Source organism: Oncorhynchus keta, chromosome 34 (genome assembly GCF_023373465.1).
Source record: "Oncorhynchus keta strain PuntledgeMale-10-30-2019 chromosome 34, Oket_V2, whole genome shotgun sequence".
Lineage (NCBI taxonomy): Eukaryota > Metazoa > Chordata > Actinopteri > Salmoniformes > Salmonidae > Oncorhynchus > Oncorhynchus keta.
In genome coordinates this window covers 72,750,220-72,766,400 of record NC_068454.1, presented here as the reverse complement: position 1 = coordinate 72,766,400, position 16,181 = coordinate 72,750,220, and the positions used below count along the sequence as shown (strand labels likewise).

Below are 16,181 nucleotides of genomic sequence, written 5' to 3'. Positions count from 1 at the left end.
TATGTATATCGAACGCAGGAACCAGTGTTTATGAGGAAGAAACGGTCACAGGAGACAGTTTTTAGGAGGGAAATATGTACATGGGTCATATGTGGTTCCCCTCAGTGTTTTAACTACCCTAGGGAATGGTTTCCCCCAAGAGAGTTGCCACTGTCACTCTCAGCTCATCTGGGGTTAAGTCTGGGTTTATCTGATTTCCATGTTTGGATTTTGTTTGGCATGCTTGTGTTGTAATGACAAATAACGATAAAAAACACAAAACTAGCATGGGGTGAATGGTCTGTTTGGTTGATTGATGGTGAACAGATGCAGATGATCATGTTTGGTTGATTGATTGATGGTGCACAGATACAGATGATCATGTTTGGTTGGTTGGTTGATGGTGCACAGATACAGATGATCATGTTTGGTTGGTTGGTTGATTGATGGTGAACAGATGCAGATGATCATGTTTGGTTGGTTGGTTGATTGATGGTGAACAGATGCAGATGATCATGTTTGGTTGGTTGGTTGATTGATGGTGAACAGATGCAGATGATCATGTTTGGTTGGTTGGTTGATTGATGGTGAACAGATGCAGATGATCATGTTTGGTTGATTGATGGTGAACAGATGCAGATTATCATGTTTGGTTGTTTGTTTGTTTGGTTGATGGTGAATAGATGCAGATGATCATGTGTGACTTGAGTGCGAACTGGAACAACTCTTACCGGGAGCTGGAGCAGCGCATCATCTCCATGGAGCAGAAGTTAGATGAGCTAAGCCACTGCTTCCAACAGACCTCTGAGCTGCTGGCACAGGCCCTGTGCTACCGCAACCCTGAAATCAGGTACAGCTAACACAACCCGAACCCTGAAATCAGGTACATCTAACACAACCCGAACCCTGAGATCAGGTACAGCTAACACAACCCGAACCCTGAAATCAGGTACATCTAACACAACCCGAACCCTGAGATCAGGTACAGCTAACACAACCCCAACCCTGAAATCAGGTACAGCTAACAACCCCAACCCTGAAATCAGGTACAGCTAACACAACCCCAACCCTGAGATCAGGTACAGCTAACACAACCCCAACCCTGAGATCAGGTACAGCTAACACAACCCCAACCCCGAGATCAGGTACAGCTAACACAACCTCAACCCTGAGATCAGGTACAGCTAACACAACCCGAACCCTGAGATCAGGTACAGCTAACACAACCCCAACCCTGAAATCAGGTACAGCTAACACAACCCCAACCCTGAGATCAGGTACAGCTAACACAACCCCAACCCTGAAATCAGGTACAGCTAACAACCCCAACCCTGAGATCAGGTACAGCTAACACAACCCCAACCCTGAAATCAGGTACAGCTAACAACCCCAACCCTGAAATCAGGTACAGCTAACACAACCCCAACCCTGAGATCAGGTACAGCTAACACAACCCCAACCCTGAGATCAGGTACAGCTAACACAACCCCAACCCTGAGATCAGGTATAGCTAACACAACCCCAACCCTGAGATCAGGTACAGCTAACACAACCCCAACCCTGAGATCAGGTATAGCTAACACAACCCCAACCCTGAGATCAGGTACAGCTAACACAACCCCAACCCTGAAATCAGGTATAGCTAACACAACCCCAACCCTGAGATCAGGTACAGCTAACACAACCCCAACCCTGAGATCAGGTATAGCTAACACAACCCCAACCCTGAAATCAGGTATAGCTAACACAACCACATCACATACTGTATATCAGGTACAGTTAACCCAACCACAATCCAACCAAGTGCTAACAGTCACTATCTGGACAATATGTGTGAAATGCTTGATAATGTATGTGATATCAACAGACAGGTATATTTTCTGGGTAACCTAAAAATTTACAGGCATTCATCAAGCTGTCCACTCAAGACAAAGCCTCAAACTATAACAAGTGCCTGCAACCTGGTTCAGCTTATCAATCAACCTACCACTGTATTTACAAACAGCACAGGAATGAAATCATCCAAATGTATTGATCACATGTTTACTGATGCTGCAGAAATCTACACATTCATCAGATAGTGATCAAAATACAGAAGTTATATCTAGGAAAACCAAAGGCTGGACCTAATATAGTGTATACGAGATCCTACCGAGGTTTTGTAATGATTCATATGTTGAAGATGTAAATAATATTTGTTGGTCTGTGGTTTGTAATGAGGAGCAACTGGACATTGCACTTTATGAAATTGCTTATTCCAGTTACTAATAAGCATGCACCCGTTGGGAAAATGAATGTAAAAAACAGTTAAATCCCTGGTTGATAGGGATGAGGCAAAAGGAATGGCAAATAAGTCTTGCTGCACAGCCGATTGGCAAACTTACTATAAATTGAGTATTGTTGTCATGTGTTGCTACCATGCTGTGTTGTCATGCGATTCTGCCATGATGTGTTGTCTTCGGTCTCTCTTTATGTAGTGTCTCTCATCGTGATGTGTGTTTTGTCCTATATTTTTAAACCCAGCCTCCGTCCCCGCATGAGGCCTTTTTGTAGGCTACCATTGTAAATAAGAATCTGTTCTTAAACTGACTTGCATAATTAAATAAAGGTTAAATAAAATAAAAAATGTTACTTAACTAAACAAAAGTAAGAACATGTTTTACTAAGAAACAAAGATAAATGATATAAAGGATGACAGTAAAAAGCTTTGGAGCACCTTAATGACATTTTGGGCAAAAAGCCAAACTCGGCTCATTGAATCAGATGGCTTATTCATCACAAAACACACTGATATTGCCAACTATTTTAATGATTTTTTCATTGGCAAGATTAGAAAATGTAGGCATGTAACCAACAATAAACTCTGCCCTTACACATCCATGAATAACTGACTAAATTATGAAGGACAAACATTGTAATTTTGAATTCTGTAAAGTGAGCGTGGAAGAGGTGAAAAAATGATTGTTGTCTATCAACAATGACAAACCACCTGGGTCTGACAACTTGGATGGAAAATTACTAAGGATGATGGTGGACTATATTGCCACTCCTATTTGCCATCTCTTCAATGTAAGCCTACAGGAAAGTGTGTTCCATCAGGCCTGGAGAGAAGCAAAAGTCATTCCGGTACCCAAGAATAGCAAAGCTTCCTTTACTGGTTCAAACAGGCAACCAATCAACCTGCTACCAACCCTTAGTAGACGTTTGGAAAAAATAGTGGCAGCTGACGAGGCCCCTTACTTTTTTCAATCTTTACTAATGACATGCCACTGGCACTGAGCAAAGCCTGTGTGTCTATTTATGCTGATGACTCAACATCGTACACGTCAGCTACCACTACAAGTGAAATCACTGCAACACAACAAAGACCTGCTATCAGTTTTCGAATGGATGACAAGTAATTAGCTAGTCCTAAATATTTCTCAAAACTTTGTGACTAACCATTCACTAAACCCTAAACCTCAACTTAATATTGTAATGAATAATGTGGAAATTGAGCAAATTGAGACTAAACTGCGTTGTGTAATCCTGGATTAGAAACTGTCACAGTCAAAACATATTGATGCAACGGTAGCAAAAATGTGGAGAGGTCTGTGCGTAATAAAGCGCTACTCTGCTTTCTTGACATCGCTACCAACAAAACAAGTCCTACAGGCCCTAGTTGTTGCAGCTGGACTACTGCCCAGTCATATGGTCAAGTGCCACAAAGAGGGACAACGGCAAATGACAGTTGCCCCAGAACAGAGCAGCACGGCTGGTCCTTTAATGTACACAGCGAGCTAACATCAATAACATGCATGTTGATCTCTCCTGGCTCAAAGTAGAGGAGAGATAACATCAACAACATGCATGTCGATCTCTCCTGGCTCAAAGTAGAGGAGAGATAACATCAACAACATGCATGTCGATCTCTCCTGTCTCAAAGTAAAGGAGAGATAACATCAACAACATGCATGTTGATCTCTCCTGTCTCAAAGTAAAGGAGAGATAACATCAACAACATGCATGTTGATCTCTCATGGCTCAAAGTAGAGGAGAGATAACATCAACAACATGCATGTCGATCTCTCCTGTCTCAAAGTAAAGGAGAGATAACATCAACAACATGCATGTTGATCTCTCATGGCTCAAAGTAGAGGAGAGATAACATCAACAACATGCATGTCGATCTCTCATGGCTCAAAGTAGAGGAGAGAACATCAACAACATGCATGTCGATCTCTCCTGTCTCAAAGTAAAGGAGAGATAACATCAACAACATGCATGTCGATCTCTCCTGGCTCAAAGTAGAGGAGAGATAACATCAACAACATGCATGTCGATCTCTCCTGGCTCAAAGTAGAGGAGAGATAACATCAACAACATGCATGTCGATCTCTCCTGGCTCAAAGTAGAGGAGAGATAACATCAACAACATGCATGTCGATCTCTCATGGCTCAAAGTAGAGGAGAGATAACATCAACAACATGCATGTCGATCTCTCCTGTCTCAAAGTAAAGGAGAGATAACATCAACAACATGCATGTTGATCTCTCATGGCTCAAAGTAGAGGAGAGATAACATCAACAACATGCATGTCGATCTCTCCTGTCTCAAAGTAAAGGAGAGATAACATCAACAACATGCATGTCGATCTCTCATGGCTCAAAGTAGAGGAGAGATAACATCAACAACATGCATGTCGATCTCTCCTGGCTCAAAGTAGAGGAGAGATAACATCAACAACATGCATGTCGATCTCTCATGGCTCAAAGTAGAGGAGAGATAACATCAACAACATGCATGTCGATCTCTCCTGGCTCAAAGTAGAGGAGAGATAACATCAACAACATGCATGTCGATCTCTCATGGCTCAAAGTAGAGGAGAGATAACATCAACAACATGCATGTCGATCTCTCATGGCTCAAAGTAGAGGAGAGATAACATCAACAACATGCATGTCGATCTCTCATGGCTCAAAGTAGAGGAGAGATAACATCAACAACATGCATGTTGATCTCTCCTGGCTCAAAGTAGATGAGAGATAACATCAACAACATGCATGTTGATCTCTCATGGCTCAAAGTAGAGGAGAGATAACATCAACAACATGCATGTTGATCTCTCCTGGCTCAAAGTAGAGGAGAGATAACATCAACAACATGCATGTTGATCTCTCATGGCTCAAAGTAGAGGAGAGATAACATCAACAACATGCATGTCGATCTCTCATGGCTCAAAGTAGAGGAGAGATAACATCAACAACATGCATGTTGATCTCTCCTGGCTCAAAGTAGAGGAGAGATAACATCAACAACATGCATGTCGATCTCTCATGGCTCAAAGTAGAGGAGAGATAACATCAACAACATGCATGTTGATCTCTCCTGGCTCAAAGTAGAGGAGAGATAACATCAACAACATGCATGTCGATCTCTCATGGCTCAAAGTAGAGGAGAGATTGACTGCATCACTAGTACTACTTGTCTTTGTGAGAGGTATGATGATGAAATGATGAAGCTGTCTGTTCAAGTGACTAGCACACAGCTCAGACACCCATGCATACCCCACAAGACATACCACCAGGGGTCTCTTCAGTCTCCAAGTCCAGAACAGACACCGATAAAGGCACAGTACTACACAGAGCCATGACTACATGGAACTCTATTGCACATCAATTAACTCATGCAAGCAGTAAAAATCTGATTTGAAGAACAGATAAAACTACACCTTATGGAACAATGTGGACTGTAAAGAGACGCACACATACGCACACACATTGTAATGTTGTTGTATTGTGGTATTATCCATTTTGTATTGTAGATACTGAATGTAGTGGTAGAGTAGTGGTGTAGTAATGTGTTGTATGATGTACTGTTTTTTCTTTTTTTGCGATGTAATCGCCTTCATTTTGTTTGGACTCCGAGAAGTGTAGCTACTGCCTTGGCAGCAGCTAATGGGGATCCTTAATAAATACAAATACAGAACTCATATCAGCTACAGCTCACACAACCACAACCGTTACTGCATATCAGGTATAGATAGGTAAGACAACCACAACCCAAACACAACCCTGAGATTAGACCATTTCACAACCACAAACTAAGCAGTTTTTACAGTAGACCTTTAAAGGTGCTACAAATAGGGAATTTTTTGTGTAATTTCAGAAAATGTACATAATATACGGTATCTGGCACTAATTGTGGAATGATAGTGTTTCACAGTATTATTTATCAGCCAGTGTTGTGATATTCACCTATTGATTTCTCCAGCCAGCCAAGCATCTGTTGTCAAAGCTGTTCAGACTTTATGGCTGTGTTATCTAGTGGAAATCGCTCTGTCATTTCCTGGTTGCATTTTCCGTTTATGTGAGAAAAGTACTGAATAGTATAAGGAATCATGGCACTAAATCACTGCAAAATAAATTTTCAATAACAAAATATTGTTACTGTTACTTCTGGTTTTGGCCCACCAGCTTTAAACAGCTGTAAAAAAATATATTTTTGTATTATTGAAAATATATTTCACAACATTTAGATGATACAATGACACTATTCAGTGCTTGTTTTGTCAACTAGATAACACAGCCAAAGTCCGAACAGCTTTCACAGTTTGACAACAGATGCCACTCCGGCAGTAGAAATCAATAGGCGAATATCCCTGCCAATCACAAAACTGGTGGTTAAGTAATAGTGTGAAACACTATCATTCCACTATTAGTGCCAGATATATTATGGACATTTTCTGACATTACAATGCAAAAATAAAATAAAACATGTCTAGCACCTTTAACTTTCACAACCAAACTTGATATGAACATGCTTGAGAATAACCTGCACTGTAGATTCTAACTATTCTCTCTCTCCAGGTGACTCGTGGCTGTGTGGTGGTTGGGTGAACCACACTCGCTGCAGGCCTTTCCCAAAGACTAAATATGGATGCTACCAGCCTTCTGTAATTTCCATCAGACCGGGATGGGAATCCTCTCCCCCCCAAAGCTGCATTTAACATTTGGCCTGCTGCACCACTTGGACTACTGCCAGGACCACGGCTGGCATCATGTTCTGACCCAGCGGCTGAATGGACCCTACGCACAACGACTCGTACTTGTAAAGACAAAAAAGGACTTCATTTTACTACAGCGGGTCTGATATAGATGACTGGTGTATTTTTATCAGATGTGTTTAATGTAGAAAAATTTGTGTTAACAATCTCAATTAAGAACTCCAGTAACATGGCCTCTGGTTCTGTAGCTTGTATCATCTCAGAGGGAGGGGCTCTATGGGTTCACCCACTGATGGCTCTGTAAAGTATGTCCCCTAACTCCTGCTATTAGTGTTACAAGTTACATTGGAGTCTCCTAAACATAATGCCTGGTTCCTATGGAACGAGAGGTTTAAACACTGTTTTTAAATGTGAGGGGAACTTTGAATGCCACTCAGTATTGACAGCCTCTCTCAAAGCGTCTTTCAATCATACCTTTTTCCACAAGTTAAACACAACGGTTATTCCACACGTTTTTCCTAACAGGAAGTATAAAGAGGTGACATTCTCAGAGGCACCAGTGTATGGGACAACTGCCTTATTACTAGAGAGAGCTGCTGGTCTCTTATAAAATACACATCTCTGTTCTCTTACTGTTCTAATCCTCTAGATTTTGTTGGATTAGGAAATAAAACAATTTCTCTTCACATGGCCTCAGTCAGAGGGATAAACTGCTAGTCAGTTGCCATGTCTCAAGGGCTGCCCGCTCGCCCACTCAAACACTCCCTAGGGTACTGTGGAGTTACCAAAGTAGACTGAATTTAACAGAGACTCTTTGGCATAAAGAACTAATCTAGACTGTTAAGGCCTGACATATATTGTTGTTTTAAGGATGATTGTATGGGGAAGCAGTCAGTTTACATAGTTAAGCTGTTCTCATAACGATCAAGACAAGTGGCATAGCCTAATAAAGTACGCAGGCTGATATTTATTGGGACGACTCATGTACTGGAGGCAGCTCTGCAGTGGTCACTATCTGGCACAGCCACAGTCATAACATCTGATTTGAAACCCAACCACCCTGCTAAATATAATGCCAAATTGTTGTTTTTATACATTTTTACAATATAGCCAACTTTGAATTTGTAAGTCACCCATTTAGTGGAAACCGCTCAGTTCTGCTTCCAGGGCAAGACTCAAGACAATAAATGTCAACCTGCATAAAGTACATGGAGACATTGCTCACTGTTATTCTAATTCTGATGTGACAGCTCCCCCCAGAGGATATGTACATGCATGACAATCACACACCAGTCATAGACATGAATGAATGTCAAACGACATCATATTCTTGGGTCTCTGTGGCAGCCTATGGATTTTACATCATCAGTCTAAAAACGTTTGAAATCTTTTACCAAACAATACTTGTGACATGGATTGTTTTGGACTAGTAACAGCCAAATTACATTTAGTACACAGGTAGTATTAAAAGTGGTCAGTCTTTAAATGAGGGTGGATTTTTAGAACACAGCTGTCAATACATGTTGCACTCAAGTGTGAATGGGGAAATATGGGTCAGGGGCACTGCATTGTCTTATTTGCATAATTTCTGTTATTCACTTTGTGAATCCACAAATTGTACCTGTTCTCCAGCCCCAATGGTAAGGCTGGTAATCTGGGGCATTACTAAATCAAGCACCTTGTGAGGACAACTATTCCTATGGTTGTATTTAAACTGGACTTCTGCATTTTCATTAACTGGAGTTAAGATATGTAATTTAAAAATATATATATTTCATTTTTTTAACATGAGGATAACATGTAGAGGTAATATTGTGAAATCCGCTTACAAAAGGATAGATTCTGCAAAAACGATAACTGCGTCTACAGCTTTTCTTTTGCACATGATAAAACCATGCATTGTAAATACATTTTCTGTTCTTCCTGACAATTAAAAGCCATTGGTGAGTGGAAGTATTTGAATGAGTTTGTTCCACCAGCTAAATCATAACCTACTTATAATATTAACGATAATATGGCCATCTCATGGAACCGAATGAATGATAATGCTTTAGTCTTCCTAATGTACCCTATGACCTCTTACAAAGACAACAAGTAAAATATATAATTTTAATATGATTGTATTTTTGCTCTTTTGGTGAAAACAATGTTTTAGTGGAAGTGAAAACACATTTTAAACCAATACATACATAGATTATTTCTTATGGAATCATCTTTCATTCAGTGAAAAAAGTCAAGCAAGTCCACAAACTGCATTGTCCTCCTCTACCCGTAACATAGTAAATGTTAGGCTTGCCTGCCTGTGTTGAGGCATGGAAAAACCACTGCTTTGAATAGGGCCTAGACTGGGCCCTGCTGTGGGCCCATTTCAGTGTTAAGTCCTTTGGGTGTTTTTCAGTTTGTGCCAGAGAAAAGCAGCGGGCCTACAAAACACCTGCCCACAGTGACAGGAGAAGGGCATCCGGCACTCTTTCCTCAGCTTCAAAGTTATGCTGTCACCTAGACATCGAGTCGTGTTGGAAGTTCCAACCATGTGCTGTGCGAGGCACTTTGCTCCGTCGAAGGTCTCCCCGCAGGCAGTGCATATGTAGCGGGTGGCCTGGGCGTGCTGGAGGTAGTGGCGCAGGAGGTGCAGCCGCCGCAGGAACGACCTACCACAGTGGCAGCGGTACCGCCGGGAGCCCCGGTGGAGGTAGCGGTGCTTCACACTGAGCGAGGGCTGCTGCGAGACGGCGCCGCACTGGCGGCAGGTGTAGGTGCACTTAGAGCGCCAGCTCATCTTCATGCGTTTCTCCAGGGCCAGCTCCTTACTTCTATTCACAAACATACACATGATGCTTAGAGGGGCTGGGGCAAAGGCAAGGGTAAGGGGGGAAGACTGCACTAGAGGGGGAGTATGGACAGGTGAGAGGTGGATCATGGTGATTTTCCCCGGGGCAGAGGCTGAGACAGGTCTAGGGGATGGGGTGGTGGGGGATCTGATAGGGTCCATGGCTAGGGCAATGGGCCTGGGTGTCTGCTGTTGGACAGATTTTGCCTGATGGACAGTCTGTTGCAGAAGGTTAGAGAACTGCCCAAGGGGCTTTGCTGTATTAGTATGCGTGGGTGCTGTGACCTGCGTTTTGGGGGGGTTGGTCTGTGGGGCAACTGGGACCAGCCTGGTAATTTTCGCTGGACCACCACCAGTGTTGTCAATGAGCAAGGTGGCCACCACAGGAACAGCTGGCTGGGAAGAGGAGGTGGTAGACAGCATTACTCTAGGCAGAGACACAGACTGTCCAGCAGGTGTTAGTTGGCCAACTGCACGGTGGCCCTGATCAGACACTAGGACTGGGGCCAGTCGTTTCAGCTCCTTGATGCCACTACTGCAACACATCAGGGGGCTACTGGGGCTCTGCCGGCCTGAGGTGGTAGAGATAGCCATGGGTACGAAGGAGAAAGTCGTAGTGGAGGACCCACCAGCTTGGGTGACCAGCTTGTCAGCATGGGCCAAAACAATATGGTCCACCAGACTGCCCTCAGTAAGAAAGTAATCTTTACACATAACACATTGGATGCCCTTCTGCTTATTGCAGTACTTCATGTGATGTTCCAGACTAGTGAAGGGCCCTCTGCCGCAACGGACACAGGCACCGTTGTCAGGCATCTCTGTGACTGGGCTCTGAACTCGGGATTTGGTACTGTGATAGGAAATCATATGGTTGGCCAGAACATCACTAGTAAAGAACAACTTGCACACAGAACATTGGATGCACTTCCTCTTAGAGCAGGTCTTCATGTGGTTGTCCAGATTAGTGAATGCCCCCTTGCCACAATGGTCACAGGTACCTTTGTCAGGGGTCTCTGATGGGATACTGTGAACGAGAACCTTATGGTCGGCCAGGGCTGTCTCTGTAGGAAGGGCTTCAAAGCATTTGAAGCCCTTCTTCCCAGAGCAGGTCCTCAAGTGGATATCCAGACTAGTGAATGGACCTCTGCCACAATAGAGACAGGTACCTTCAGTGGTCTCGGAGTCCGTGCTCTGGACTTGGTATGGGATGCTCTGGACTTGGTATGGGGTGCTATGGACATGGTATGGGGTGCTATGATAGCAAACCATATGATCAGCCAGGACCGATTCAGTAGGAAAAAGAACCTTGCACACAGAGCATTTTAAGCCCTTCTGCTTAGAGCAGGTCCTCATGTGAATGTCCAGACTAGTGAATGGACCTCTGCCACAATAGAGACAGGTACCTTCAGTGGTCTCGGAGTCCGTGCTCTGGACTTGGTATGGGGTTCTATGGACATGGTATGGGGTGCTATGATAGCAAACCATATGATCAGCCAGGACCGATTCAGTAGGGAAAAAAACTTTGCACACAGAGCATTTTAAGCCCTTCTGCTTAGAGCAGGTCCTCATGTGAATGTCCAGACTAGTGAATGGTCCACAGCCGCAATAAACACAGACACCTTGGTCAGAGGTCTTTGATGTGGCACTGTGATATTTAAGATTATGGTCCACCAGAGATTTCTCAGAAGGAAATTGGACTTTGCACTCAGAGCATTGGAAGGACCAATCCCTAGAGCAGCTCCTCAAATGGAAGTCCATATCAGTGAATGGCCCTCTGCCGCAAACCGCACACATAGTGGAAAGCTGTCCGTGAACTGAAACGTTATGGTTCTGCAGGGCCTTCCTATTATGGAAGAGTACCCTGCACTCAGTGCAAGTAAGACCTTTCCAACTGCAGCCTCTCAAATGGACGTCCATATTAGTGAATGGCCCTGTTCCACAATAGATACACGTAGTGGGATCAGGTACATATGGCGGGAGTGTGTCTTTTTTGGGACAGTTATGGTTTTTGTAGATGGCCAGATCGGGGAAGACCTGGCGGCAGAACTCACAGGCGTACATTTGGCCAGATATGGTTTCAGAGTGAGTCCGAACCTGATGGTCCAACATGGCCATCTCGGTAGGGAAGACTGCTTGGCATAAAGAGCACTGAAAGTCCTTCTTCATATTGCAGGTCTTCACATGAAATTCCATATTATGATACGGTCCTTTGGCACAATAGATGCAATAATAAGGCTTGACCTGGGACAACTTGGTCTGGGGCTGCTTAGTCCGGGATGGCCGGGTCTTGGCTTTCCGTGTGCGTACAGGAGTGTAAGAAGACCCACTGGATTCCCCAGTGCTGCTGGACCCCGAGTCAGAATCTGATAACTCTCCTGGGTCAAATTCTGACTCTCGCTCAGACGAGGAAGGCTCACCCTCTTGGTCAATAACCGTCTCAGCATCCTCATCCTCTTCTTCGCTGTGGATGTCATTATTTCTATCCTCCCCCTGTTTGCTTTTAATTTCCTCCTCCTCTTCTTCACTCAGCATGATGTCCTCCTCATCGATATCAGTTTCTCCGCTGCTCTCTGTTAACTTGTCGTTGTCTGTTCCTCCAGCGCTCTCAGTGCTATATTCATTCCCCTCTCCATCGTTCATCCCCTCATCCCACTGGAGGGGGGCGCAATCAACCTCAACCCCTCTCTCCAGTTTGACACAGATCCTCAGTGAGGGAGTCAGAGTGGAGGGGTCTGGTTTGACATCTTCCCCCTCCTCTGATTCCTCCAGCCTATGTCTTGTCTTTGACACTCTCCCATTGTTTTCCATTCTGTATGTATGGTCTAGGGTCACCGCTGCAGGTGGAGTACACTGTGCATTTAAAGTCTCCTCACTTCCATTCAAGCCATCATTTGAGGTGTCCTCATGGTCAAGAGCCACCACTGAAGGAACAGTATGCTGTCCCTTTAAAGTCTCTTCACTTCCATTCAAGCCATCATTTGAGGTGTACTCATGGTCAAGAGCCACCACTGAAGGAACAGTATGCTGTCCCTTTAAAGTCTCCTCACTTCCATTCAAGCCATCATTTGAGTTGTCATCATGTTTGAGGGCCAAGGCTGAAGGTAGAGTATACTGTCCCTTTAAAGTCTCTTCACTGCTATTCAAGACATTATTTGAGATGTACCCAAGGGGTGTATTTAACAACTCAGTGAACAAGTGTATTCCTATGTGCTTGTTGAGATCCCACAAGTTGCTGAAATGCAGCTGGCAGTTGCTGCAATGGAGGACTGAGTTTGGGTGTGCGTTGACTAGGTGCTTAGCCAGTGATATTGTGCGACTGAAAGTCACCCGACAGATGTTGCAGGATGTTGAGACCTTGGACCCGTGGCTCTCAAAGTGTTCGATCAACTCCTGGCCAGACTTGAATTGCACGCCACATTCCCAGCACTTTCCCCCCAGCTCCATGGAATGCATGCCGTAAGCAGAGACGCTGTCCCCTGACAGGTCACAGTCATCGTCACTCGAGTCCTCTGGCATGGAGAACGGGCGTGGCACAGAAAACCTGGGGATCTCCTGCAATTCACAGCAAAATTACTTATTAGAGACAAAGTGAGTAATTTAATCAATCAATAGTTTACAAAGTGATGACTGTTGACGGGCCACAAATATATGATTGTTTATTGTACATATGAGGCAGACACTGGTGAACGTCAATAAATAGAGCCTTGGAAACAGTCTACAGAAAGATACAGCATACTCAAAGCCTAACAGCCAGAGTAGTTCTTCTTAATCAGTTCATTAAAGGATAAGTTCTGTATTTTGTATGTAAATGGCATTTTATAGAAGTATGCAGACACTTTGTGATTTCACTTGTTTTTGAGAAACTTAACCCACCAGCAATACACATGACATTCTGTCATTCCTAACATTAATCACACCTTTATACTCCATTTTGTGAAACTCTAGTAGTTTCCCCTATCCATCTGTGCCACTTCTCCGTGTAGCCTGCGCATACGCACACGGAAAAGTATCATGGTTTACACGGAGAAGTATCGCTCGAGTCACGCAAAATGGAATATAACGTTGTGGATAAAGTTCAGAATCACACAATTTAATGTGTACAACATTTAAAGACCTGCATCACTACACTGAGAGAGTTGCTGTTTTTCAAAAACATACGTACTTAGGTGTTTTTGGAGCCTTTTTTCATGTTTTATAATGCCCTGCTGAACAAGCATGAGGAAGTATATCGCTTGTGGGGCATGCTTCTCAAAAACAAATGAAATCGCAAAAAAAAGTGTCTGGTACTTCTAAAACATGTCAAATACAGATTTGGTTCAAAAGAGTGAACTTCTCCTTTAATAGCCTACATAAGGAAAACATATGAAATTACCAAGTGTACAGGTGTAGAAATAAAACTGAGATTTTCAGAGGGTTCCCTGTCCTGCAGATGAAAAAAGAGAGAAAATAACAAGGCAGCCAATGGAGAGGGCATTGAGAGAGGAAAGAGAGAGGTATAGATAGGGATACATTCAAGATGGATACAGAGACTATTCTATTTCCATGCCAGACTGAATTGATTGAAAGGGAATTTGGGTTAAAAATGTAAACAGTGAAAAATTCTTCAAACAAATTATCAAAATTGACAGCCATCAAAATGATATGTACACTCCCGCTGTACATAATTTGGGATGGATGACATCCCACTGGGAACACTGATAGGATATCATTGATAAGTGTAGTCTCTATCAACTCTGTTTAAACAACTCACCGGTGGACTCTGCTTGTGGGCTTTGATCACGTCCTCCAGTACCTCCACCTCTGCCCCCAAGGTATCCTGAATCACTATGTCTTCCGGGGCGATCTCCATAGCAACCGTATACTGGCTCCCTACATTTTGAGGGACACAAAGTAAGCAAAAGGAAATCAACACAGACAGTGACTGACAGACACACACATGATATAGTGACATGGAGAAAGTCAGAATAACTTGCTACAGTATTACCACAGATAGAAGGGTTAGTTGCCAGTTTGTTTGGCATTACTGTGTAGACTGGGATAGTTAAACTCCCAAAGGCAAAACATTAGTTCTAATGTCACTTTCTGCAAAATGTTGCTAATATTGGCCAAGAGGGTTGTTAACTTCCATGATATTGTCCAGCTATGTGCCCGAGTGACGCAATGGTCTAATTGCATCTCAGTGCAAGAGGTGTCACTACAGTCCCTGGTTCGAATCCAGGCTATATAACATCCAGCCGTGATTGGGAGTCCCATAGAGTGGCGCATAACTGGCCCAGCAGCATCCGGGTATGGTCGGGGTAGGCCATCATTGTAAATAAGAATTGGTTCTTAACTGACTTGCCTAGTTAAATAAAAAGTTAGATCTCCTCTCTGCTGGTACTAGCGTTAGCTAGGCTAAAGTTATCAAAAATGTGTTTTTATTCAGAAAATCTAGGGTGTAATCATTCGTGCAAATTGGACAAATTCTGGTAGGTCCCGCCCCGTTTTGTTTGCTTCCGTTTCCGAAACGATTTGTAACAGAATAGCGTCATGAATACACCCCTAACTAGATATGAGACAACCAGTTATTTCAATTATGTACTTCAGACTACACATGTGTGTAGCTAGATCGCTCACTAACGTACAATGTAACTCTCAAATGTGAGGATCACGTAACAATTTCTCTCCAATGTAATGACGCGCTCAATGCTGTTGTTATCGATCGAGAGAGAGAACGCGTTCTCCCATTCGATAATGCCGTTGGTTTGGTGCACGTGCGAAATTGGCATTGATTCGTTTATTTTTGGACTTAAATTCCCTAGCTAACACCTACTACGAATTGTACATAACTATAGCAACATTTGTAAAACAATTACCTTTTATGTCCCTTTTAAACGTTAAAATTCCCTGCTTTGGCTTCCATCATTTATTCTCTATTTCCTGTTTTAACAGGAATGGGTGGAGTCAGTGTGAAGCCTACAGCTCCCAGGTATGCACCAGTGGCCATCTTTGTAAACGCTATACTACAACTCCCAGTATTCATATTATACTTAACGATTTCCACACATTTGCAAAAAACAACCAAATAAACAAATGCATAATTAGGCTACACATACTGCTGTAGAAATGACACACTGTACCTTTGTTTACCATAATATAACCTCTGTCCATAAGGTCCTACTTTAATTTATGATTTAAATGTGATGCCAAGTTTTGATGCCATTTCAATTATGCCATTTTTACTATGTAATTAATTAATAGGCCTATTTTATTAGCTAAGTGGGGAATTTAAATGAGTAAAAATAGGACTATATTGTTGTTAAGTAGCTAAATTACTATTTTTAGGGTATTCGTAGGACACTTATCTTCTCCACAGCTTAATGGGACAATCTAACGGCAATAATAAA

At 43.0% G+C, this 16,181-nt stretch overlaps 2 protein-coding genes across 5 annotated transcripts in view; one reads left to right on the top strand and one right to left on the bottom strand.

Annotated features, from left to right (window-relative positions):
* LOC118367823 (intermediate conductance calcium-activated potassium channel protein 4) overlaps positions 1–8,918 on the top strand; it is a 51,742-nt gene extending 42,824 nt beyond the window's left edge. The window contains exons 8-9 of the mRNA XM_035751508.2: positions 663–829; positions 6,829–8,918. Of these exons, the coding sequence (XP_035607401.2) occupies positions 663–829; positions 6,829–6,832 (171 nt within the window). The 3' untranslated portion in view covers positions 6,833–8,918. The remainder of the gene's footprint in view (positions 1–662; positions 830–6,828) is intronic.
* A 142-nt stretch (positions 8,919–9,060) lies between these two features.
* LOC118367811 (zinc finger protein 521) lies at positions 9,061–15,803 on the bottom strand. 4 transcript variants are annotated; one of them, XM_052494670.1, is made up of 4 exons: positions 14,780–15,520; positions 14,546–14,664; positions 11,317–13,347; positions 9,061–11,100 (listed from the first exon to the last, which is right to left on the bottom strand). In XM_052494670.1, exons 1-4 carry the CDS (start codon positions 14,814–14,816, stop codon positions 9,340–9,342), a joined length of 3,948 nt encoding a protein of 1,315 aa, XP_052350630.1. In that variant the 5' UTR covers positions 14,817–15,520; the 3' UTR covers positions 9,061–9,339. The 4 variants fall into 4 exon arrangements, with proteins under 4 accessions (XP_052350630.1, XP_052350631.1, XP_052350629.1 ...); XM_052494671.1 differs by having other exon boundaries at positions 9,061–10,961; positions 11,199–13,347; positions 14,780–15,514; XM_052494669.1 differs by lacking the exon at positions 14,780–15,520 and adding an exon at positions 15,651–15,803 and having other exon boundaries at positions 9,061–13,347.
* Positions 15,804–16,181: the final 378 nt, after the last annotated feature.

Excerpts from the sequence above, each read along its gene's own strand:
- LOC118367811 (XM_052494668.1), bottom strand. The coding sequence starts at position 14,816 with ATGCCAAACAAACTGGCAACTAACCCTTCTATCTGTG. Across the intron at positions 14,665-14,779 it reads AACTAACCCTTCTATCTGTG|GGAGCCAGTATACGGTTGCT; the intron begins GTAATACTGTAG and ends CTCAAAATGTAG. Across the intron at positions 13,348-14,545 it reads CCCACAAGCAGAGTCCACCG|GAGATCCCCAGGTTTTCTGT; the intron begins GTGAGTTGTTTA and ends TGTGAATTGCAG.